The 27,761-nt window shown below is 42.5% G+C and overlaps 2 protein-coding genes across 2 annotated transcripts; one reads left to right on the top strand and one right to left on the bottom strand.

Moving 5' to 3' along the window:
- The first annotated feature begins 522 nt into the window (after nt 1-522).
- On the top strand, nt 523-18,867 carry LOC131242782 (11-beta-hydroxysteroid dehydrogenase B). Its single transcript, XM_058241657.1, has 6 exons — nt 523-747; nt 13,834-14,026; nt 15,085-15,170; nt 15,335-15,466; nt 17,647-17,811; nt 18,362-18,867. Exons 1-6 carry the CDS (start codon nt 565-567, stop codon nt 18,659-18,661), a joined length of 1,059 nt encoding a protein of 352 aa, XP_058097640.1. The 5' UTR covers nt 523-564; the 3' UTR covers nt 18,662-18,867.
- Nucleotides 18,868-24,430: 5,563 nt separating this feature from the next.
- LOC131244407 (ethylene-responsive transcription factor ERF037-like) lies at nt 24,431-26,164 on the bottom strand. The gene has a single exon (XM_058244016.1). It carries the CDS (start codon nt 25,634-25,636, stop codon nt 24,800-24,802), a length of 837 nt encoding a protein of 278 aa, XP_058099999.1. The 5' UTR covers nt 25,637-26,164; the 3' UTR covers nt 24,431-24,799.
- Between the last annotated feature and the right edge of the window lie 1,597 nt (nt 26,165-27,761).

The following is a 27,761-nucleotide window of genomic DNA, read 5'->3' as shown; positions in this document are numbered from 1 at the left end:
ACTACCTATTTGGGAGTATAAGGCATGACTTTACATGTGTGAATAAAGAGTTTTGGATTGGTATGATTTTTAGATGTCAAGGAGACCATGAGAGGGCAAACATGATGGACGGATTGGATGTTGAGCACACATCAGGGTGGGTCGAAAAATCATGAAGTAGGGTTTTGATCCACCCTCCTTTTGCATATCTTGACTGAAATCTGGACTTCAAGAGGATAAAATCCAAAAGCCAACCCAAGTTGGGCTTAAGGTAAGAGCCCAACTAGCCAGCCCAGCCCATTGAAATACAATATCCATCTCCAGACCCAAAAATCTGTTCCAGGCAAGCCATTCTTATCTAAATTTAGAGAAGATCCAAACCACCCACCATCTGGCAATGCAGCTAAGCTGGCTGTAACAAACGTGTCCAAAGCTCACATGCATGTCCTTTTGGTCTTTAACGTTGGGCACTCCACCTTATTTTCCACATAAACTCTCTCTCTCTCTCTCTCTCTCTCTCTCTCTCTCTCTCACAGTAGTCTTTGAGTCTCTCACTGCCACATTTTCTCTAAACAATCTCTACCAATGGATCTGTTCAATTCTCTACTGAATTTGGTGATTCCACCAGCAAGCCTGGTCATGCTGGCCTTTGCATGGCCCACCCTTTCCTTCATCCATGCATGTGAATGGCTCTACTACAATTTCTACAGCGAAGATATGGAAAATAAGGTCGTTGTGATCACCGGCGCATCATCTGGGATTGGAGAGGTATTCATCAAGCCACTTATGATAAAACCATAAATTTAGATGGCTTTTTAAAAAATAAATAACTGGTGCACATCTTAGCCGTCCATTTGGGTTTTACATTCTGGCCCACCGGATCAGTTGGGGTGGCTTCATTTTCAGGCCACGGTATGCACACCTTGGTGGACCACCTGATGGACGGCTTGGATGCTTTGCTTATGTGCAACTAGAAAAATCTCATAATTAGGATTATTTACTCATTTAATGGTGAAAAACAGCATCCTGCTTTAATAAGTGAGAAACTAGGGAGGTTTCTACAATATCTCTAGGTTCGGGTGATGTACCAGTGCAAAGCATGCATGTGTCCACGTAGCGCTTTCCACTGAGAAATGCTCCAGTGCTCTCATAGCACTATAAGTTATAGTGCTCCTAATTGCGTCTGGTCACTTGGATGGTCCAATCGTTCGATCTGAACTGTCTATTAAATACAGAAGACATTTTATGGACTACTATCCAAAAATCACACCGATCAGATGAGCTACTCCATCCCTGATTTGTCCTTACTTTTGTAGCCTTCCTTTTTATGAATCTTGTATGGGATGGTTAGGATTGTGTAATTAAAGTGACATATTAGAATCATAAGCAATATACGATGGTCCTCAACAAATGGATTGGTCAAATTGTTGATTGGACCTATTTCGTATATTGATCTTGACCGTCCATACTAGAGGTTAACAAGCAAATTGCATGGTATCCTATGGAATTTGTATTGGATCCAATGGATGGTCTAGATTGATCGATTGGATTGTCCAAGGGTCCCAATGTAAGTAAGAGCACTATAACTTGTACTGCTCTTAGAGCACTGGAGAATTTCTTTTTTCTAATTGTGAAAAATAGAACTAAAGGATTCTTAGCAATCCTTAGATGTGGCTACTATCATGGATTCATGCAACTACATATGCCTGTGAATGCATATTTCTACATGTACATATGCTCTGGCCTCTGTGTCAATGGGCACGTGTATGGGTGTGTGAGGGTCCTTACACATGCCTTAGTGGTAGATTCACAAGAGTTTGGACATGAGGTCATGGGTTTGAGTACCCATTGTGGTGGAAAACCATTGTGGTGTGAGTGTGTGGGTGTGTGTGGGGGTGTGGATGCGTGTGTAAAAAAATGGACATGTGTATGCACATGCATATGGGCATGACCATGCATGCTTGTCAATGGATGTGAGTACACACATACATATGGGCATGACCATGTATGCCCATATGCGCAGGCATCTATGGATGTTTATGATGATTCGAAGTCGTAAAATCCAGACCAAATCGGCGGGACTGATTGACTTAGAACCGGATGCCTAAGTGGTTTGGTTTCTTACAAAACCACCCAAACCAGTCCAACCAGCCAAAATTTGCAGTTTGTGCTAAAAAAAAAACACCAATTTCAAAACATCCAAAGCAGATTGAAATCGCTCTATATCACACCACAATGATGTAAACCTAAGCCAACAACAAACCCACCGCCAACAAACCCACCGCCAATCCATGCGCTTTGCGGAAGCACGATAAACGAAGATAGAATAATATAATAACGCAGGATAATCAAACAAAAAAGTAAACAATCACAAACACAATGATATTTTACGTGGAAAAACTCTTGCGGGAAAAAACCACGGCACAAAGTGACAGAGATCCCTTTGATTACAAATCTACATTATCTTCCCTTGCAATGCACACCTCTAGAAAACCTCTAGATCCCTTGAGGAATCCTTCCCAAGTCCTTTACAAGTGTAGAAAACCCTCTCCCTTGACCAACCCTAGCACCTTGAGAGAAAACACTCGTATTACATTAAGCCCTAATGAAAAACCGGGTTTAAATACTCTGTTTTGCGCAAAATCGCGAAACCTAACGGTTGCACCATGGTCAACTGACGGTCGACCGTGAACATCACAGTGAGTCACGGTCGACCGTGCCCTGTAGAATGCAATGCATCTACACAACAATCTCCACATTGACTTGCATTTTGCCAAGTCACCCTGAAGACCTCCCATGCAACCTCCACCTTGAGGGTAGACTGATCCCTGCATCCCTGCACCTGAAACGCAGTTACATCCACACCCCTATGCAAAGATGTCCATTTTCATCAATGACTAGTGAGATTGATCAAGCCCAACCAGTGATTGAACTTCTCTGTGATCATCGGCTTTGTCAACATATCCGCAACATTCTCGTTTGTATGAATTTTCTGAAACAGAATCTCCCATAAAACAATGAGCTCCTGTATTTTATGGAACCTCACATCGATGTGCTTGGTTTGCATGTGAAATACCTGATTCATCGCCAGATGGATAGCACTCTGACTATCACAATGCAACCGAATCACCTCCTGCTTCAACCCCGAGTTCACCTATAAGACCTTTCAACTATAATTCTCCCTTGATGCTTTTATCGCAGCCATATATTCCGCTTTGGTTGTAAACAGCGCCATCATAGACTGTAGCGTAGATCTCCAACATACCGGTCCGCCTGTTGATGTGAAAACATATCTCATAATGGACCTCCGATTGTCTAGATCACCTGCATAATCTAAATCCACGTAGCCTACAACTCCAAGTGAAGCTCTATGTCCACCAAACATGATTCTAGTATCGACTATGCCCCTCAGATACCTAAGAATCCACTTAATAGCATTCCAATGCTCCTTTCATGGATTCTCCCTATACCCGCTGACCACATTGACTGCTTGTGAGATGTCCACCCTCATGTAAATCATTGCATACATCAGAAGCCCCACTGCACTAGCGCACGACACCCGTGATATTTTAAAAATCTCTTCTTCTGTACTTGGACACAACCTGATTGACAACTTAAAGTGACCTGTTAGAGGTGTGCTAGCTGGCTTGACAATTTCCATGTGGAACCACTCTAGCACCATTTGCACATAACCCTTCTGAGAAAGCCATAATTTCCCAGACTCTTTGTCTTTGCTAATCTCCATGCCTAAGATCTTCTTCACAGTGCCTAGATCTTTCATGTCAAATTCCTTGCTTAACAAAGATTTAAGCAAGTGTATCTCCATCTTATCCTTTGCAACAATCAACATATCATCTACGTAAAGCATCAATAGAATGTAGGACCCATCCTCCAGTACCCTATAGTATACGTAACAATCATACTCACACTTGTTATACCCAATCTCAACCATGTAGGAATTGAACCGCTTGTACCATTGCTGCAGAGACTGCTTAAGCCTATATAGCGACTTCTTCAGCCTACACACGTGGCCTTCCTTACCTAGCTCCTTGAAACCTTCAAGCCGCCTCATGTAAATGACTTCCTCCAAGTTCCTATGAAGGAATGTTGCATTCACATCGAGTTGTTCCAATTCCAAATTGGATTTAGCTACCATCGCCAGTAGCACCATGATTGAGGTATGTTTCACGACCGGAGAGAAAAATTCATTGTAATCCACTCCTTCCCTCTATGAGTACCCATTCGCTACGAGCCTTGCCTTGTACTTTTCACCCTCCTTTTCTGTTAATGGTTCTTCCTTCCTGTAGACCCATCTGCACCCTATAGCCCCTGACCTTTAGGAAGTTCCACCAACTCCCATGTCTGATTCCTATGGAGCGATTCCATCTCTTCTGCCATGGCTGGCAACCACTTGTTGCCATTCTTTCCAGATTTTGCTTCTTGAAAGATGGAGGGATCTCCACTCCCTACGAACAATGCAAACAAGATCATGTTCTCGAACCAGTATTGAACCGGGGCTATAATGGTTATTTTCTCCTTGTTCTCAGCTAAACTTTCCTAAGTATCCTGCTAATTATTTTGCTCATTGTCTTGCTCCTACTAATTTTGACCTTAAGTAACCTGCTCAATTGGCTCCACCTGCATTGACAATCTCTCGGTCTCATTGAACTTCTCAGCTGTAACTTCCTTGTTGCTTCTTAACATTGACACCTTATTGAAGACAACATCTCTACTAATAACCACCTTCTGAGCAATTGGATCCTAAGCTTATAGCCCTTCACACCTTTCTCATACGCGACAAAGATGCACTTCCTAGACTTTGGATCTAATTTCATCTTCTTGTCCACTCTACACATGTACATACGCTGGACACCTGGAGATTCTCAGTCCCGTGTAATTGACGTCCTTGCCTATCCAAACTTCCTCTATAACCTTGGAGTCTAGCGTTGTAGATGGTGATTAATTTACTATGTTGCATGCCATATTCACTGCTTCAGCCCATAAGCTTTTAGGTAGCTTCGCATGTAACCGCATACTTCTCTCTCTCTCTCCAACAGAGTTCTATTCATCCTTCCTGCCACCCCATTTTGCTGTGGGGTCCTTGGAGTTGAGAAATGCCCTGTGATGCCTTGATCCTTGCGGAAATTTTATGAATTTTGCCTCGTGTACTCCGTACCATTGTTTGACTTGAGACACTTGACCTGTCTCCTAGTTTGTTTCTCTACTTCTGCCTTCCATTGCTTGAACTTGATGAACACTTAGTCTTATGCTTTATGAAGCAGACCCAAACCTTCTTCGATTAATCATTTATAAAGGTCACAAAGTATCATGCCCCTCCCTTAGACAGTACTATCGTTGGCCCCCAGACATCGGAATGAATATAATCGAGCACCCCGCTGCTAGTGTGTGTAGCAATCTTGAAGCTTACATTGCACTGCTTGCCTAGGATGCAATGCTCACAGAAATCCACCTTGCATGCCTTAACTTCCTTCAATAGTTTCTGTTTGTGGAGTTCCATCATGCCCCTCCTGCTCATATGCTCTAACCACATATGCCACAGATTTGTATCATCTGTGTCGGATTCTGCGTATGAGGTGGTAGCGGCCTCACCCATAATTGTGCTTTAGACCAACTTATACAGATTTCCAACCTTATGTTCCTTCATCAACACTATTGCATCTCTGGTGACCTTTAATACACCGCCAGATGCGGTGAACGTATAACCATTCGTATTTAAAACCCCCAAGGATATTAAGTTTTTCTTCAGATATGGAACATGCTCAACATCACCAAGAGTCCGAATGACTTCGTTAAACATACTTACCTTGATGGTCCCTATTCCGATGACCTTACATGCTGCATCATTTCCTATCAGAACACTCCACCATCATAGGACTTATAGGAATCGAACCAAGTCCAATATGGGCACATGTGATATGAACATCCTGAGTCTAGAATCCCAGTGTCTGAGAGACGACTCGTACCTGAAGAGACCGAGAGGAGGTCTCCTTCTGAGTTCTCTTCTGCTACACTCATCGATTCACTTGTGTTCCCTTTTCCTTTGCTTTTGCTTTCCATGTCATCCTTCCATTCCGGTAGTCTCTCTTGAAGTGCCTCTTAATGCTGTAATAAAAGCATCTGTCATTTGCCTTCAACTTTGATATGGACCTTTTCTTCTTGTCAGACTGAGATCGCTCCACGGATTGCCCATGTCCCTGACCCCCTTTCACGACTAGCCCTTTTGCTTGAGAGTCTTCATTACTCAACTTCTTCCTCATCACATTGGAAATGAGCGTTGTAGTGATTTCTTCAAGCTTCACTGTATTCTTCCCATACAACATAGTAGTGATGAGATGGTCGTATGATGAGGGAAGCAATTCTAAAAGTAGCACCGCTTTGTATTATTCCTTGACCGTCTCTCTGAGCATTACTAACTCGCTATATAGCTTTGTATACAAGTTCATGTGTTCCAGGAGATCCGATCCTTCCTTCAATTTCAACTCGAAAAGTTATTTATTCACAAACAACTTATTTGTGAGAGACTTGTTGCGCAACACGCTAATAACGCAGTGAACCGAGATCCAATCTCAAGTCTCACCCACAAACAATAAACAAGAAGAAATATAAACTAGAAACAGATCAAAGCAATCCAAACAAACCACAAGACAAGATATACGTGGAAAAACCCCAAACTAGGGTAAAAAACCACGGATGCAAACTTCCACTATGAAGAATAACGAAGATTACAAGGCAATATACTAACCTCTCCCTTGAAAATACAGAGAAAACCCTTTGCCCACACCTTAGAATAACTCCCCAATATTCACCTTAACCCTAGAATAGCCCTAGGGACCCCAATTTATAGTTTTGGCAACTTTCCTTTCGCACCCTTGCGAAAGGCGACACAATTTTCCGCAGTCCGCATCAGATTCGGAAACGAATCTGCATAACCATGACCGGTCAACCAGATTGCACGACCGGTCGAGCGGACCCCACGATTGGTCGTGCATGGCCCACGACCGGTCGAGCACCTCGGACCCAAAAAAACTAATGCTCGCTGGAGTTCGAGTCGTGCCAGACCGGTCGAGCGGGCTCCACGACAGGTTGTGCACGGCCCTAGATGTGGCTCCACTTCTTAACAATCTCCCACTTGGATACACATCGCCCTAAACCTTTGTCTTCTTCATCTGAAGTGCACCACCTCCCCGTCTTCAAGCCTGAAGACCAATCAAAGCTGAACAGAGCTTCAACTTCTCTGGTGTGACCGCCTTGGTCAGCATATCCGCAGGATTCTCACTTATATGAATCTTCTCCAGAGCAATCGATCCATCTTCCAATAACGAACGTATGAAGTGATATCTAATGACAATATGCTTGGTCCTTGAATGAAAGGTTGAATTCTTAGCCTAGTGTATTGCACTCTGACTGTCATTGAATAGCTTGCAATCTGCTTGCTTTTTACCCAACTCCTCCATAAAACCTTGTATCCATACCATCTCCTTGCATGCTTCTATAGCCGCAACATATTCTGCTTCCGTCGTACTGATAGATACTATCTTCTGTAACTGAGAGACCCAACTGACTGCAGCACTACCCAAAGTAAAGACATAACCTATAGTGTTTCTTCTGCTGTCGATATCTCCTGCCAAATCTGAATCCACATAGCCTTGTAGCTTGATTTCTGATCCACTATAGCACAGCCCTACATCCTTAGTACCCCAGGTATCTAAGGATCCACTTCATAGCTTCCCAATGTTCCTTCCCGAGGTTGTTCATGAACCTGCTAACAACTCCCACTGCTTGAGCAATGTTTGGTCTCGTGCTCACCATAGCATACATGAGACTCCCAATAGCTGACGCATATGGGACTTTAGCCATGTAATCCCGTTCCTCCTGCGTCTTTGCACTTTGCTCCTTAGATAGGTTGAAGTGGTTGGCTAATGGAGTGCTAACCGGCTTAGCACCTCCTATATTGAATCGATCAAGTACCTTGGCTATGTACTCTGCCTGTGACAAAATTAATTTCTTGTTTTTCCTGTCACGCTTTATCCTCATACCTAGGATTTGTTTTGCAGCTCCTAGATCCTTCATGACAATTTCTCTAGACAGTTGTCTTTTGAGATCTGAGATGTCCTTCATGCTTGATCCGGCCACAAGCATGTCATCAACGTACAAAAGAAGGATGATGTATGACATATCAAGCTTCTTCAAATAGCAACAGTGGTCAGTATGACATCTCCTGTAACTGTTTCCCGACATGAAACTGTCAAACTTCTTGTACCACTGCCTCGGGGCCTGCTTCAGGCCATATAGACTCTTCTTCAGTCTGCACACCTTGTTCTCCTTTTCTAGTGTTACATACCCTATCGGCTGATGCATATATATCTCTTCTTCAAGGTCCCCATGAAGAAAGGCTGTCTTAACATCTAGCTGCTCTAGATGTAAGTCCTCTGTAGCCACTATACTCAAGACCATGCGAATTGTAGACATTTTCACCACAGGTAAAAATATTTCAGTGAAATCGATACCTGCCTTTTGTTGAAACCCTTTCACAACCAATCTAGCCTTGTACCATTTTGAACCATCATGCTCCTCCTTCAGTCTGTAAATTCACTTGTTATGAAGAGCTTTCTTACCCTTGGGTAGAGTAACTAGCTCCCATGTACGATTGGACTCAAGAGAGTCTATCTCCTCATCCATGGCCTGCTCCCACTTAACCTGTGTATCTGACTGTAACGCCCCTTCAAAACATTCTGGTTCACCATTATTTGTCAGCAACAGATAATGTAAGGAGGGTGAGTAATGGACCGTGGATCTCCTCTCCCGAGTAGACCTCCTTACAACCGGTGTATGTGGCTCTGCCTCATAATGCTCCTGTGCATGATCATCCTATAACGTTGTAACACCCATGTCCTGTAACTCTTCCAAATCTATGAATTCTTTCTCCTCGGCCTTATTTTCTTGTACTGTCCTTATGCATCACTTTTTCATTGAAGACTACGTCCTTGCTTCTAATGATTTTCATGTTCTCTGTATCCCAAAACCTCTGGCCAAAATCATGCTGCCCGTAGCCTATAAACGTGCACCTCCTGGAATTCGCATCCAACTTGTTTCTGTGCTCTGCATCAATGTGAACATATGAAGTGCAACTGAACACTCTGAGATATGCAAGGTTCACTTTTTTTCCAGTCCACGTTTCTTCTGGTAGCCCACCATCCAATGGTGCTGAGGGACTTCTATTGATAAGATATGCGACAGTATTCACAGCATCTGCCTAAAAGGTCTTGGGCAACCCTGCATGTAACCTCATGCTCCTGGCGCGCTCAAGGATGGTCCTGTTAATGCGCTCAGCCACACCGTTCTGCTGCGGTGTCCCTGGAATCGTTTTCTGATGTTTGATTCCATTTGCTGTACAATACTCCTCAAACCTCTTATCACAGTACTCTCCCCCATTATCAGATCTGAGACATTTTACTGTTTTACCTGTCTCGTTTTCTACCATAACTTTCCACTTCTTAAATACATCAAATACATCAGATTTATGCTTTAAGAAATAGACCCACAGTTTTCTACTAGTATCATCAATAAAAGAAACAAAATAACGTGAGCCACCAAGAGATAATACCTGTGCCGGTCCCCACACATCAGTGTGTACAAGCTCCAACAGATGCGTCTTTGGAGCGCGTCCCGTCTTCTTGAAACTTACCCTCTTCTGCTTGCCATACACGCAGTCCTCGCAGAATTTCAAGTCAATAGACTTCAGCCCTGGTAGCTTCCCTTTTGACAATAGCACTTTCATCCCTTTCTCACTCATATGTCCCAACCTATGATGCCATAACTGCCCATTTACTCTAGTTGATGCGACTGTGAGTGAACTATATAATCCTGAAGTCACGTACAAAGTACCTTCCTTTTTGCCTCGAGATATCACTAAGGCACCTTTTGTGATCTTTCAGGAATCACTGGTGAATGTCGTCACATAACCGGTATTGGCCAACTGCCCCACTGAGATCAGATTCATTCTCAAACTCGGTACATGTTGACATCCTTCAATTTCAACGCCGTTTCGTCTTTCTGATTTATATGAACGTCTCCCTTTTCAATAATACTGCACGACTCATCATCACCCAGGTAGACTCTCCCAAAGTCACCTGACACATAATCACTCAAAACTTCCTTACATGAGGTGGCATAAAATGAAGCACCTGAGTCTATAACCCAAGACTCATTCCTCACATCAAGAGACAGGATCAACACCTCTCTGTCGCTCTCCTCAGATAGATTCACTAAATCCTTCCCGCCTTGAGAGCTTCCTTCTTGTTTCTTGAGCGCCCTGCAATCACGTTTCATATGCCCCTTCTTGCCGCAAGCCAACACTCGTCTTTGTCTTTTAGTCCCTTGGACTTCTTCCTCGACTTAGAACCCCCGTGTTTATTGCCTCCTTTGTTCAGCGATCTTCCTCTTCCTTCAACATTTAGAGCATTCTCTGAATCCCCTGAACCTCCTGATGCCTTTCTTCTAGATTCTTTGCTGAGAATTAGACCGGCCACATCATCAAATTTCAGCTTTGCCGACCCTGAGGAATTGTTCACAGCAATCACCAAACCATCCCAACTGTCTGGCAAACTAGACAAGATTAATAATGCCCTGACTTCATCCTCAAAAACAATGCCAACGGATTCCAACTGGCTTGTGATTGTATTGAACTTATTTAGATGTTTAGCCATGCTCCCACCATCTGACATCTTCATGTCGAATAGCTGTTTCATAAGACGAACCTTGTTGGACGCAGAAGGTTTTTCATACATGGTGGCTAGGGCTTCCATTAATTCTTTTGTAGTTTTCACCTTGGTTATGTTGAAGGCGACACTCTTAGACAAAGAGAGTCAGATCGTTCTTAAAGCCTTCCTATCCAGTAAAAACCATTCATCATCTGTCATCTTTTCTGGTTTCTTCTCTTTTCCTCCTAGAGGAATATAGAGGTCCTTCTGATATAGATAATCCTCCATCTGCATCTTCCAGAAGGCAAAGTTTGAACCATCAAACTTCTCAATTCTAATTTTCCCTTCTTTCGTCATCGCTCCCAATAGAACTAAACCAATAGCTCTGATACCAGTTGTTGCGCAGCATGCCAACAACGCAATGAACCGAGATACAATCTCAAGTCTCACCCAAAAATGATAAACAAGAAGAAATATAAACTAGAAACAGATCGAAGCAATCCAAACAAACCACAAGACAAGATATACATGGAAAAACCCCAAACTAGGGTAAAAAACCACGGATGTAAACTTCCACTATGAAGAATAACGAAGATTACAAGGCGATATACTAACTTCTCCCTTAGAAATACAGAGAAAACCATTTACCCACATCTTAGAATAACTCCCCAATATTCACCTTAACCCTAGAATAGCCCTAGGGACCCCAATTTATAGTTTTGGCAACTTCCCTTTCGCACCCTTGCAAAAGGCAGCACAATTTTCAGCAGTCCGCATCAGATTCAGAAACGAATCTGCGTAACCACGACCGGTCAAACAGACTGCACGACCAGTCGAGTGGACCCCACGACTGGTCGTGCATGGCCCACGACCGGTCGAGCACCTCGGACCCAAGAAAACTAATGCTCGCTGGAGTTTGAGTCGTGCCAGTCCATGACTAGTCACGACCGGTCGAGCGGGCTCCACGACCGGTCGAGCAGGGGCCACGACCGGTCGTGCACGGCCCTAGATGTGACTCCACTTCTCAATAGGACTTTGACATGTTCAGGTCTTCTAGCTTCTTCCACATCATCAGGGGAGATTCCTCATCCAGGACGTTGTACAAAATCTCATATGACAGACACAAATGGATGGTGCTCATATCTTTCTTCCTAAGATCGCTCTAGTCATCATCCGTCATCTTCTCTGATTTTGTTTCCAACAACGCTTTACTCAACCCTTGTGAAAATAGAATGTCCTTGACCTTCCAATGCCATAAACTAAAATTGTTCTTCCCATCAAACTTCTGTATATCAAATTTTGATCCTGACATCTTCGCTCAAACTCAAACGTCAAACCTAACGCTCTGATACCACTTTGTTGTGAGTGAACTCACTCTATATCACAACACAATGATGTAAACCTGAGCCAACAACAAACCTGGATCAAACCCTAAGTGTTAGAAATTCTGATCTAACACTACTGCCAATCTGTATGCTTTGTGGAAGCACGATAAACGAAGATAGAACAATATAATAATGTAGGATAATCAAACCAAAAAGCAAAAAATCACAAACATAGTGATATTTTACGTGGAAAAACCCTTGCGGGAAAAACAATGGCACAAAGTGATAGAGATCCACTATAATCAAAACCTTAGAGTTGTACAGACTCACCTTCTTCGATTACAGATGTACCCAATCTTCCCTTGCAATGCACACCTCTAGGTAACCCCTAGATTCCTGAGAAATCCTTCTCAAGCCCTTTACAAGTGTAGAAAACCCTCTCCCTTGACCAACCCTAGCCCCTTGAGAGAAAACACTTGTATTACATTAAGCCCTAATGAGAAACCGGGCTTAAATACTCTGTTTCGCACAAAATCGTGAAACCTGGCAGTCGCACCACAGTTGCACCACGGTCGATTGATGGTCGACCGTGAACATCACAGCGAGTCGAACTTCACAGTGAGTCACAATCGACTATGGATCCTCACGGTCGACCGTGCCTTGCAGAATGCAAGGTATCTGCACAACAAAAACCCATTAAAAAAACCTGTTTGGACCCGCTCGTCTCGCCAGATTTTCCAATTTAAATGAACAATTTGCATAAACCACTATCTCAAATATGTAATCGATATCAAGTAAAATGTGACGAATTCATTTTTAAATCCCACCCAAACATGCCCAAAATATTTTATGAGGAGCAGTTTTTTTCAGTATTCGTATTTTATTTTATTGTGGTTGAGTTCCCTGTTAGTGCATGGCGTTTGTATGTGTGGGCCCATGGTTGGTTTATCCAAGCCATTGATACGATGGTGTACACTGTGAATTGACCATGCCCAAAATACTCCATGATTGATCAACTTTTAACCTTTGCATTGTTATCATGTAAATATATGGTTAAGAAGAAATGCACCATCCACATTCAATGAAGAAAAGACCAAACATTTGATGGCCAGGATCTTCCAATTTAGGAAATTTGGGGGACATGGTCTATACATCATGGGGCCCATCAGATCAATGGCTTAAATAAACCAACAATGGGCCCTGCATCTACAAACTTGACATACAACAGGGAATTTCTCTGTTCATCACAAACTCCGGGCCTCTATTTTATAGTAATTTTATTTATTATTCTCTATAAAACTTATGATTTTTTTTTTCACTATTTCCGTAGGTTATATGGCCATATCTATTGTACTTTATGTATGTTTAGATACTTTGCTACTCAACTTGTTTGAACAACTGGACCAGATCGAATGCAAAAGCTAAGTTTCAAAATCCAAACTAGAGATTGAAACTATGAAAGCTGCTGGTCCAGTAAAAACCGGTTGAATGGCTAGTTCAAAACAGTTTGAACCATTACTTCATCACATATTTTGGTAGAACTGAATGGTCGAAACCAGTTCAACCACTGGTTTTTACCAGATCAATGTGTCTTACTGATGTTTGAATTCTTAAGCTATTTGAATTGAACTGAACTGGAAAGGTCTCCAGTTCTGGTTGAACTTTTGGAAGCCAGCTGGCAAGATGGTCTGGTCTAGCTTTTAAACATTGCTCAAAGGACTGAGTGACAGCTTTACTGGTCTGATGGTTGGGAAGATTTTTACAACATTGTGATGACTGTATCTTGATTATGGTGATTATAAATGCAGCAAATAGCATATGAATATGCAAAAAGGCATGCGAATCTTGTGTTGGTAGCGAGAAGGGATAATAGACTCCGTTGGATTAGTGAGAATGCTTTACAGATGGGAGCAAGACATGTCATGATCATAGCTGCAGATGTCGTAAAGGAAGAGGAATGCAGAAGATTCATCACTGAAACCTTCAACTACTATGGTCGCTGTGAGTCTCACCATCTTCGCCTATTTTACACATTGAGCTTGAAATCATATAGGGATGTTTTGATGCAAGGTTATCCATGTTTTAAGAGGAAAAAAAACGCCCACATGGCCCTAGGCCCGAGGATATGCATGGTACTCACAGATTGAGCCTGTTTGGTGATCTAGAACATTAATCTGATGGGCCCCACTGTGTAGGCCATGCCCCAAAAATCTCCAACCAGGCAGGTCTCACCCTTCAATCAGTGGTCTGCAAATAGATGGCTGTAGAAACAAAAAAAGAAAAAGAAAAGAAAAGAAAAGAACTACAAAAGTAGTCCACGTTGTGGAGAGAGACCAATGATTGGATGGTTGGAACCTTCCAATCTGGGAGAATTTTGGGCCATGGTCTATCCATTCTGGGGCCCATCAGATCAAGAGCCTCAATCACCAAACTATGGGCGACACTTGTAAATACTCAAGATCCAAGGGAACCCCAGATACCATCTAGTCAAGGATCAAATAATTCCTTCTGAAAGAATGTTGTCTTCCTTAACATAAGTCCCTTGGCATGTTAGAAAGGTCAACTACTTGTCTATTTCATGAGTACTCTCTATATTGCAATTCGTTTCAGTTCTACAAAAGAACACATGGTTGTCTATAAATCTCAACCATGGTTTTAAAAATTGTCGTATTTCCCATTTAGTAATGAAAGTAACAACCGTTGTTTTCAAGAAGAATGATTGTTATTTACCAACATTTTTTCAAATAGAATTTGTTATGTTATGGAAATAACACCTTTCTTTTGTTAAACAAAAAGCAGTATTTCATTGAAAAAATACAAATATAAAAGATTATTAGTGTTTGGGTATCATTTATTTCTGTTTTCCGATTTCCATTTTTGTTGACTTTTCATAATTTAACAGAAATGCCTGGCTGTTATAAGCCCATAATACCATTTTGTGCTTGCACTCAACACACGATTGATCAAAAAATAATTTTCAGTTTGGTTTGGATGATAAAAAGGATGAGTAGCATGAATCCACATTTGTATCACTACTGACCAGTGGCCATTGTGTGCAGTGGATCATCTGGTAAACACGGCGAGCTTGGGACACACCTTCTACTTCGAGGAAGTCCAAGACACTTCTGTGTTCCCTCTTTTGATGGTGAGGTTCTGATCTACATGTAGTTGCAAGCTAAGCAATGAGTTATGGCATCACAAGGACTCATCTGGACTTTTAGCATTGTTGTGCTAGTTAAATGCAAAAGTGTTAGTTGTCCATATTAAATTACGACTACAATATTGTGATTTTGGGCTGGTTTATTTCAGGATATTAATTTCTGGGGGAATGTATATCCTACGTATGCAGCTCTTCCTTACTTGAGGCAGAGCAATGGTCGGATCGTTGTTAATGCATCAATCGAAAGTTGGCTACCTATGCCAAGGATGAGCTTATATGCTGTGAGTATCAAAGACTTGAATCTTACGGACTACCTTAATTCGTTGTGTTGATGTTGAGGCTGTGTTTGGATGCACAAGGTAACATGTAATTTAATCAAAAGAGGAAATGGGAGAAAGAAAAGATAACGATTTTGTTTATTTGTGCTCACAATGAGGAATTAGCACTAAAGTTGTGATTCTGTTTTCTTCTAATTCTGACTCGAAAGAAACATAATTGCAATTTGGTATCATACTTTTAGTATGAATGCAAAGGAAACCATGGTTTTTCCTGCTTTATTACGCTGACAATTGCAATTCAAATCAATAGTGCATCCAAACATGCCTGAGTCTGAATTTCTCCAAACCATATTTACACATCGACATTTTCTTATAACCCATGAGACAGATTTCATCTATTCGAGGGAACAACATTTATATTCATGTTGCCATTCATATAGGGGAAATTCTGTTTACTCCCCTTCTAACTGCTTAAATGTACACTTCAATAGTATATGATTGTACGAGCTTTGTACAAGTGCAGAATGAGAAGTAGAGAGGATAGCCGTATTAGCAGTCAGAGAGGGAACGGATAGACTTCCTCTATTTGCAAGTGTCTCGAACAAGGTTACTGGATCATGGATCTCCCCTGTATGTGGTATGGGGGACCAGTATGCAGTATGCTACTTCCTCGGATACGGGGTACATGGAATTAGGGGAACAAGGCTCCGCCAATTGGAATAAATGAGGAGAGAAAAATTGGAAGAAGAGAGGAATTTTTTGTTAAACGCATGGAATTAGCTAAGCATTTTCTTTGAACAAATGTAGAAACAGAACAGATGGTTTTTGTGTCAATTACCAGTTCTTCCCCTGGAGTAGAGACCAATCATTTAGATAAATGGGGATAAACCAATGAGTTTGGATACTACTAAACTCTATTGAAGTGTTACCTATCAGAACAATACTTTTACCAAACTATCATTTTAGCAGTGTGGCTGAATGGTTAGGTGGGGCTGTGAAACCTCTCCCCGGTTCAAGTTCAGGTGTTTCCTGATATAGGACCATGTGGGTCCCTCTAATACATACGATATAGGATCACGTGGGTCTCTCCAGTACATACACGAAGTATTTTCAATATAGGTTTGTATAGAGATGTACATATGAAATGATGATGTTATCATTATAAATCCTGTAGTAGGGGGTATGGCATGTACGATGCACATGGGGTGAGAAGGGGATATATAGAACAGAGAGAGATTCGGAGGGGGAAAGAAGATAGGAGAGAGGTGGAGAGAGGTGGGGGTTACATGTGGGTTCATGTTACACAGAGAAAAAAAAAGAGAAAGGAATGGTGGGTAACCCATCCTCGCTGTTTTCCTTGCTATGGTGCATTCGAGTCCCTGATCCACCTCATTTTAGCCAACGTCCTAACATGAGCCGGTGCAAGAAATTTATGTAGTGCCACAATAATCATGGTGGGCCCCCAAGAACCTTTGTCCCATGGTTTCCCTAATTAAATACTTTGTGCGTGTTATTAAGAAATAGGAGACATTGGTACGGGCTACATGTTTTAAACAAAGAGAAAGGAAGGGGGTGCAATCTATGTCATCCATGTGCGGTAAAATCTCAACCATTCTCTGCCAAGCAACTAAATTTTTATGACAACATTTCTCTCTCATAGCCAATCTTTCGAATACTAATTGTGAAGGCAAAATGTCGTCCAATCAATGGCTCTCACACACACATATGTATATGTATGTGTGTGTGTGTGTGTGTGTGTGTATAAAATATAAATGTGCATTACAACTGAATCAACACTAAGAACCATAATTTTGTGCTGGTAAAATACCGAGATCGCAATGAAGCTGCAATCCAGATTGCACAATTCAGAACAGAAAACACAGAAAACGTAGGGTTGGTGATTTAGGTACCATGGGTCTCAATCCTATAGAGAACATAGCAACTTCAACGGCGACGAATCGCATGTTTGTGTTAGATGGACTATTTTAGAGTATATGATATTGATGTATAACATGTGGGCATGCCTCAAAAAAAATGATCCCTCTGGATAATAAAATGGATAATTATAACATGGTATTAGTCGTTGGTAATGGGATTGAATTCTCTATATGTAACTATGAAAGTGATCTTCTTCTTCTTCTTCTTCTTTTCTGTTTTTTTTTTTCCTTTATTTTTGTAATCAGGCAGCAAAGGCAGCCATTACAAACTTCTACGAGACGCTAAGGATAGAAGCAAGAGATGATGTTGGAGTAACCATTGCAACACATGGGTGGATTGGTGGTGAGATGACCAGAGGAAAGTTCATGCTAGAGGAGGGAGCAGAGATGCAATGGAAGGAAGAGAGAGAAGTAAGCTTTTCTCCTTTGGTAGTTATATATGTACATACACATGTGACCATGTGCCACTCAAGCACATGCATACGTATAAACATTTGTTTGCACAGAACCACATATCTTTGATATTGGATAGGTTTGTGGTTATATGCATGCATGTGTGCATTTGTGTGTGTTCTTGTGTGTTGGAATGGCTTAGGCACACAACCCGACCAATGGGCTAAGAAATCCGGCTTGATCCGGCTTGACCCAATGAGAGGAATACTCAAGTTGCACATCTTAAATAAATTGAGCTGAGCCAGGCCTACATGTTGTGATCTTGGGCAGATGAAAGCCAAGTCCAGTCCATTAGTTCTCAGGCCTAAAGCTCAGCCCTGGATTCACTTCGGCCAATGGGCCTTGAGACTAAGACCAGACCCACTGGCTGGAATCTGAATTGGTCCCAGCAAGCCCAGTGCAGTTGCAACCCTATGCATGTGTGTACATTTACCTGCATGGGAAAGGGTTCATACTTTCTACTGATTTGTAGAGATCACATCACCTCAAGTTCATTCTTTGGTTTTAGGTTCCTGTGATTGGAAGCCATGTTGAGGAGTACGCAAGGATGATTGTAGCCGGGGCTTGTAGGGGCGATGCATATGTGAAACTACCAAGCTGGTACGACATCTTTCTTCTTTACAGGGTTTTTGCACCCGACGTTCTAGGTTGGACATTTGGTTTGCTGTTTTCAAACCATGGTGCTCGGAAGAAATCCCTCGTTGGGACCGGAAGGCCCCTCTTGGAGACTTCGTCGCCTCGCAAGCTTCTCCCAGGGCCTTTATCCTTCTCTCAACACTCTCTCCAGCAACAATACAGGCTAGAATGAATATATATAGTCCCATAACTCACTGTAAGTATATTTCTCATTAGATAGATTTGTTCATGTTTGTGATCTTTTCAGATTTTAGAATAAGTTGCCTTTTCCACGTCGTTCGTGAATACATACGTAATAAATTCGGTTGGAGTTGTTTGTACTTAGATTTCTATGGAGCTATGAACATAATAGATATATAAAATGGCTATTATTGTCTTTGTGATTTGTATGAGAAATGATTAGATGCAGCTGTTGTTTCATAAGTTATGATACAGCCAGTTTCTTTCGCGCTAACATCTCACATGTGTAGAATATCCAATCTGAACAAAAGGTGGGTCACACCATTATTATCATCTGAAATGAAAATCGGGTGGATCACACCAGCCTACTGATTCACATACATAATACAAACAGTTGTTTCACGCTAGCACGTCACGTCTTGAATATCCAATTGAAAGGTTGGTTGCACCATTATTATTAGAGCTGGGCACAGGACGACTCGTTCAGACCCGACTCAATCCGAACTAAGTAGGCTTCGCCCAATCTGAACTCAAACCGAGTCGAGTCCGAGTTACCTAGTAACTCGACCTGAAACTCGATCTGGTCAAACTTGACTCAACTAGGATTCGAGTATATCTCTCTCTCTCTCTCTCTCTCTCTCTCTCTCTCTCTATATATATATATATATATATATATATATATATATATATATAAAATAAACCCTAATTTCTAAGTATCTCTAACCCTACCCGCCACCCACCATCATCACCTCTCTCTCTCTCTCTCTCTCTCTCTCTCTCTCTCTCTCTCTCTCTCTCTCTCTCTCTCTCTCTCTCTCTCTCTCCCCTTCATCTCTCGATCCGATTTGGTGCCAACTCGACCCGACTCGGTACTATTGACCGGGTCAGGCTCGGTCCGGATTAGTATCCTCTCTCTCTCTCTCTCTCTCTCTCTCTCTCTCTCTCTCTCTCTCTCTCTCTCTCTCTCTCTCTCTCTCCTTCATCTCTCGATTCGATTTGGTGCCAACTCGACCCGACTCGGTACTTTTGACCGGGTCGGGCTTGGCCCAGATTAGTACAGGCTAGACCCGGACTCAGTACCGAGTCGGATGGAGTTTGGGTCAAGCCTATTTCAAAACCGGATCAAGTCGGGTCAGCCCTAACTTGGTCGGACTCAACTCGATGCCCAGCTCTAATTATTATCATCTGAAATGAAAATCACGCGGATCCATTCATTGGGTGGGTCTCACCAGTTTACCAATACATACACATGATACAAACTGTTTTTTTCCCACTAACATGTCACATCTCTTGAATAACCAATTGAAAGGTGGGTCACACCATTTTTCTCACACAAAATGAATATCAGGTAGGTCCACTCATTTGGGTGGGTCACACCGGTGTACTAATTCATACATATTATACAAACATTTTTTTTCCCCACTAACATGCCACGTCTTATATCCAATCCCACCAAAAGGTGGTTCATACCATTATTATCATCCAAAATGAAAATTAGGCGAATCCTTTCATTGGGTGGGTCACACCAGTCTACTGATTCATACACCCATGATACAACCATTTTTATTTTTATTTTTTCCGCTAACATGTCACATGTGTAATGCGTTGAATATGCAATCTGATCAAGAGGTGTTGGTCCGACCATTATTATCACAGATGCGGGTTGTGTATTGAGCAAACTGTGGGCCCACCATGATGTATGTTTCTTATCCATGCCGTCCATCCGATAGAGTATGAACCCAGAATTTAAGCATTTCCAAAGCTCAAGTGGAAATTGAATGCTTACCGTTGATAACTTCTCAAGGGCCACGAAAGTTTTGGATTAAGCTAATATTTATGTTTTCCCTTCATCCATGTCTGTGCGACCTTATGAACAGATTGAATGACAGATAAACATCACTGTGGGCCCTAAGAAGGTTTCAACCGTGTACATCTTTATCCCCACTGTTTCCTGTCGCGTGGTCCACTTGAGATTTGGATATCCTTAAATTTTGGGCCCATGCCCTATTCTTGGCTGGTAAAACCAATGGATATAATGGATAAGACATCACTATGGGCCCCACAGAGTTTACTCAATGTGCGTACCCAATACGCGTCCTATCATCCCCTAAATTGAAAATCAGGTGGAACCACTCATTGGGTGGTCAACCCGAGTGACTTGATTCATACAATTAAAATCAGTTTTCCTTTCTTCTCTCTCTATCTCTCTTTTAATTTTTTTAATCTTAACATGTAAAATGCGTAGAATATCGAATCTGAGTCAAAGTTAGGCCCTACCATTATCATCACCTGGAATGAAGATCAGAGAGATCCGTCCATTGGGTGGGCCACACATATATATACTAATTCACGCAGTTTTCTGTCTATTGATTTTGATGGTGCCTTGATTAATGAATGGATCAGCTTATACCAGGTGATCATCATGGCCAGACGACATTCAACTTGTGGTATGTTGGTGTGAAAAAAACTGACTGTATTGTAACTTATGACACAGCCACTGTCTGGTCACTTCTCTAGGGGGGCGTTTGGCGCGTGGTATTAGATGGGATTAAGTGGGATGGAATTGCATTGTCCCGTGCCAATTCCACTCGATGTTTGGGAAGACGGGAAAAGCTTGGAATTAGATTAGATGGATTTGCTTTGGTCTTGTGCCAATTCTAATCAATGTTAGTAAGTTGTGTAGGTCCCACCATGATGTGTGGGCTATATCCACACCGTCCACCCATTTTTCGAGATCATTTTAGAGCATGGACCAAAAAATCAGCTAGATCTAAAGCTTGAGTGGACCCCACCCTAGAAAGCAGTGGAGATTGAATACCTACCGTTGAAAACTTTTTTGGGGCCACATAAGTATTGGATCTGCCTCATTTTTAGGCCCATGCCATAAAATGAAGTTAAGAAACAGATGAAACCGATGAACAATTTGGATATAACACATGTTATTCTCTATAGTTTCAAATGATGGTAGGTATATCCATTCAATGTACCATCGTATTACAAACATACCATATAATTAAGCTTATCCCAACGGGGGATAATCCCCGCATATGTAATAATTATGTTTTTTTTAATCCCATCGCACCTAGCATGTTGTGTTTGGAATGATGGAAATATGCAATTTCAGGTATGCATGGGAAGTTATCTGTAACACAGCGTAACAATCACAATTATAGTGGGGCCCACCAATATGATTATCATGATAATCCAATAGTATGATCTAGTCCGATGATCATGTGCGGCCCACTTAATAGATGTTCTAAAGCCCACTGCATTGGGTTTAGATACCTTGAAATATAACATTAGTGGGAGCAATATACTTGAGGGCATCTTTGTTTAGGTTGGTCCGTCCATCAGGCAGGGCCCATCTTAATATTGGTCTGATCATCAGGTCGGACCCACTTGTATGAGGGAGATGGACTGTCGGACTAGAATGACTGACGGTCCATATTCAAATATCCAAAGATGCCGGCAGTGAATGGGCTGCTGATCTTTGGACAAAACGTGTTTGGAGTGTGCCACACCTGATGACCGGTCAGATTCGTCGCACGGGTGCCCGCAATCTTCTTCCCACCCTGCCTTTTAAATTCAAGGCTGCTTCAATGAACTTTGAAAGTCTAGGAGGCGGATTACGTCCTGCCGCCGCCTGGATGTTAATCCGTACAGGCAGGGCCCAGTGGGGCCCACCGTGATGTATGGCTTTTATTCATGCCGTTCATCCTTTTTTCCAGATTATTTCAGGAAAATAGACTAAAACTGAGGTGGATACAAGCTCAACTGGACCATAATACAGGAAGCAGATGTGATAAAGATGCCCACCGTTGAAAAATTCCTAGGGCCCAGTGTGATTTTTTATTTCCATCCAACCTGTTAATAAGGTCACATAGATCTGGATGAAGGGAAAACATAAATTTCAGCTTGATCCAGAACTTCTACGGGCCCCAAGATGTTCTTAATGGTGGGAGTTCAATCCCCATTATTTGGTCCACTTGAGCCTTGGATCTCCCTCAATTTTTTTTTCTAGTACTCTAAAATGATTTGTAAAATGGATGAACGGTGTGGATAAAACCAATACATCACGATGGGTCCCACAGAGCTGCTGCCTGGACTGATTGCGTCCAGGCGGGGGCAGGATGCAATCCGCTTCCGTGAAAGTCTAGCTTGTAATTATTATTCGCACCTAAATTCAGAACCAGGTATTTATCCGTTCATCTATGAATTTAGGAATGATCCAGTGCTTTGGAGAGCACCTGATCATGTGCTCCCACGTCGAATTCACACCATTAGCTGATCTGATCCATCCGTAATGGGTCTTTATTTCTTGTAGCCATCCATTTAGGAGCTATGCATGGAATGAGTGGACCATAAAAAATTCATGACGATCCCAGTAAATAAGGGGCTGATTGGGCGTGTTTTATGATCGTTCATTGGTAGGATTTTCATCTGATATGGTTGGAATCCGTCGGTTTGGTTTTTGCATGGTAGTCCATGAATTTGGTGCCGTACTCAAATCGACGGTAGATATCGATTGAAGGACAGTCCACGATGCAACTAGGATAAACACTAGCTTGTAGGGCTATCGTAGCACGATTAATAAAGAAATCTTCTTTTCCACGTAATGGTCCAACCATGCAAGTTGCAACTTACAGCAGAGCTTTTGCAAGTCCACACGCAGCACACGATGGAAGATCGGAGCTTTCCCTCCATTCCTCCTGTCGGCTGAAACGGATTGGCTACTCCCCCTGCCACCAACCAATGGCTGTGGTCGGTGGTCTGTGGGCTCCACCATGATTTATGTTTTTCATCCATGCCGTCCATATATTTTTATAGATCATCTTAAGGCATGAGACAAAAATTGAGATATATACTAATCTCAAGTGGACCACAGTACAGGAAACAGTGTTGAATGAACGTTGACCATTAAAAACGTTTTGGGGGCCATAAAAGTTTTGGATCAAGCCGATCTTTGATTTTTCCCTTCATCTGCGTCTGTATGACCTAATAAACAGATTGGATGTCTAATAAACAGTACATTGGGCCTTAGGAGGATTTTAATGGTGGATATCCAACCACTATTGTTTTCCTGTGGTGTGGTACACATAAGATTTATATCACTCTCAAACCCTAAAATGATCTTTAAAAATAGATTGTGGTGTGGTACACATGAGATTTATATCACTCTCATTTTTGGTATCAAACGCTAAAATGATCTTTAAAAATAGATGAACAGAATGGATGAAACACATACATCATGGTGGGCCGACAGAGCACCGACCATCAGTCAACGGCCTGGTAGCAGGGGGAGTAGCCAATCCGTTTCCCCCGTGGGCTGCGAAGGGTGAAACAATTTTTCTAGCCGTCCACAGTCTTTGATGCGCCCTCGCAACATAAGCAGTGAAACAGCCTAATATGGGGCCCACCAAATGGGAAGCTATATCCATACACGTGCTTGCGTGTGGATGGGATAATTCCACGGCATGATTGTGGGTTTTAACGAGGTACGAGGTCCTAATGCGCCATGACGCTTGTGCAGTGCTAGGTGCTCCTTGTCTGTGCGTGTGGAGCCCACAGTTCAATGATCTGGACCATTGACTTTATTAGCCCACGGTTTAATGATCTGAACCATTGACCTTTTTAATTAGCCTTAGTTATGGGGGCCCATGATCTGTAAGGCTGGAAGACGCAAACCCTTTGATTGGTGGACTGGTTATGGGTATTGGACGGCTAATCTTCCAGAGTAGAAGATATTGGGCTATTTTCCAAATTATGAATCTTAGTACAGATGTATGATGACCGTAAAACTATCAGATTGAAAATCATCCAATGATCGTCCAACGGTTAGGATGACTGACTGGCTTACCGACAGCAGGTTGTCCAAATTCGTTCATTTAACTTGAGTTAATGTATGCCACGTGTACAGAGTGTCTGAGTTCCTGCGTATCAAGCGTATACTAGTTAAAATTTTAAAAAATAAAATAAAAATACTCGACTAAAAGATCATTTTAGACCGTCCATTTGTTAACAGAAGGTCAGGATAGCACTATCAGTTGGGTATATCCATCCATGATGGGGCCCACTATCTAAACCGTCTAGATTAACTTTGAATGCCACGTGTACAATACATGATTTGAAGTTAGTGGAAATACGCGTCCATGCCATCCATGAATATGCTGAAGTCCTCTCCTCTCAACCACCGACCTTGTCCATCATCTCCATCTCCCACAACCAAATTCCCCATACTTTCAGGTACTTCTGCTATTCCAGCCGTTGAATTGGTTGTGATGGGCCCACCAGCAACTGGGGCTGCGTGCTGTGTTGACCACGTGGCAGTATCCTCCCCATCCACCCGAAGCGTACTATACACATTTGATGCACCCACATCTTTTGCAAATCTAGCCTTTAATCTGGCATCGATATCCATACCTGCAGCTGTCGCCAGCCGTTGGATCGAATCCGGTGACATGTCCTCACGTGCGGAAGTCGGCACACATGAAGGGAAGTTAAGGTTCCTGATCGAGGCCGTACCGCGCAGGCAGAACTCTGCAGTGTCGTGGGCCACCGCAGCAGCTTCCGGGTTGGAGTAAGAGCCAAGCCAGAGTCGGGTTCGGGTAGTCGGGACCCGAATCTCTGATACCCATTTCCCCCATTTCCGACGACGAACGCCCAAGTACTTCTTTTCGCTTCCGGCAGAGGTCCCTTCGTCAGATCGCTTCATCGCTCGGATTCCTGACGTGTGGCTGAGATGATGAGTTGGAGATGCGTTGGAGAGGGAATGTCCGGAATGGAAGTTTATATAGGTTGAATATTGATAGAAAGTCAAAACTGGGGGAGGGTTGACTGGGATTTTTTGGATTGGGTCAGAGTTTTCACGGTCAAATGCAAGTGGGGTAAAATGAGGTGGACGGTGCAGGATACGGTATTCTGGCCGAGTATTGTAAATTCTGTACTCGTGGACCCATAGGTTTTTCATGTGGACCGTTGATTTGGGTGGGCCATATTGTAGATGGAGGGTCACTGAGGGTTATATAGATATGGAGTCCAGACCATCCAGCTGTAGGCATGCATGTCCACAGGATGAGGTATGACCGTTCGATCCGGTGGGCTGCACTCTGGTTAAAGTTAGACCGTTTTAGTTAACAAATGGACGGTTAGAGAGATTTCTATGGGGCTTCTGATTGCTTTGTTTAGTGGGCCACTGAGGACTGACGGGCCTGATTGTCGGGTAGAAGATCTTATCTAGGATATTGCACACGTGTGCGATATTGGTACGTGGACATTTTTTGGGTGTGCACATCCGGATATGTACATGCAACTCAGAGTGGCCTAAGATGGACGGAGCACATGCTGTAGTCGGAAATTATGTGGGGTCCACAGAGATGGCCGTGATAAATCTATTCCGTTCATCAGTTTTTTAAGACTGCAACAGGACGGATCTAAAAATGAGACGGATCCAATTCTCATGTGGGCCATACCTCGCAAAACAGCTGGATTGAATGCCTACCATTGGAAACTTTGTGATGGCCACAGAAGTTTTGTTTCAGGATGATATTTATGCCTACAGTTTATCTGAGTGTGGTGAGTGGTAATAACCCTATGAACAATTTGGACGGCATAGATACATCATGATCAGCTCCAGGAAAGGTTTCAACGGTGGATGTTTCCGTTCCCATTATTTTGCTGGTATGGCCCACATGAGTTTTGGATCTAACTGATTTCTAGAATCCTGCCCTACTGTAGTTTTATAAAACTGATGGACGTAGCTTCTGTACGGTGCCGGGGGACACAGGCAATCCGCCTCCGCCGAATTCGTCACGGGAGAGGGCTCGGATTGCGCGGTGTATAACGCAACACCGACTTCAGGATTTTGTATAAGCGGAAAAGCGATGTGGTCCACCATAATGTGCATGTTTCATCCACGCCGTTCATCCACTTTCAGATAATTTTAGGATAGTATCGTAAAATTGAGGAAGATCCAAAGCACAAGTGGACCACACAGGAGGAAACTTTGAGAATTGAACGGTCCTATTGAAAACTTATTGGGGGCCACAGAAGTTGTGATCTTAGGAACTGGATGGCAAATAAACGTCACGGTAGGACTTAGGAAAGTTTCAACGGTTGGTGTCACTGTTCCTACTGCTTCCTTTGGTATGGTCCGCTTGAGCTTTACATCGTGTACGACGGCGTGAATAAAACACATACATCATGTACGACCGCGTGAATAAAACACAGGAGATATTTAGGACTGTGGATCCCACCTTTTATCCAGCTGTTTTTATGAAAGAAGACAACCCTTGTTTTGCAACTTAGACCTCCACGTGCGGACACCGAATTTCAGGACGAAAATACCCCTCCTTTCCATAAACGGACTGGGTACTCCCCCTGCCACCAGCCAAGTTCGGTGGTCTGTGAACCCCACCATGATGTATGCTTTTCATCCATACCGTCCATATATTTTTCCACATCATTTTATGGTGTGAGACAAAAAATGAGGTATATGCAAATCTCAAGTGTACCACATTACAGGAAACAGTGTTGAATGAGCATCGACCATTAAAAACTTTTTGGGGGCCCACTGTGATGTTTGTGAGAAATCCTCCCCGTCTAAGTTCATTCATAGGGTCACAAAGACCTGGATGAAGAGGAAAAACAAATTTCATAATGATCCAAAACTTCTGTAACCCCTAAAAGGGTTTCAATGGTAGACGTTCAATTCCTCACTGTCTTTTACAGTGTGGTCCACTTGATAGTTAGATCTATCTTATTTTTCGTCTCAAGCCTTAATATGAGCTCACCAAATATATGGACGGTTTGGATATAACACAGACCTCATTATGAGACCCACAAAAGTAACACAACAAAAAAAAAAGACTGCCGCTAGACTGCGTGTGCGGCAATAGCTACAATTATAATCCGTAGCCATAGATAGCCCATAATTCGGCAATCAATCGCGGCTCCCGTGATTCCATTGCAAGTCACTGTCCCGATCGGCGATCAATCGCGGATTCCACAATTTCACCCCCGATCTATGTTATTTATTTATTTATTATTATTATTATTACTTTCTGTTGGGGACAAAAAATACAAGTCTGCTGACT

The sequence above is a fragment of the Magnolia sinica genome, chromosome 4, assembly GCF_029962835.1.
Source record: "Magnolia sinica isolate HGM2019 chromosome 4, MsV1, whole genome shotgun sequence".
NCBI classification, from domain to species: Eukaryota; Viridiplantae; Streptophyta; class Magnoliopsida; order Magnoliales; family Magnoliaceae; genus Magnolia; species Magnolia sinica.
This window is presented reverse-complemented; position numbering and strand designations above follow the sequence as displayed.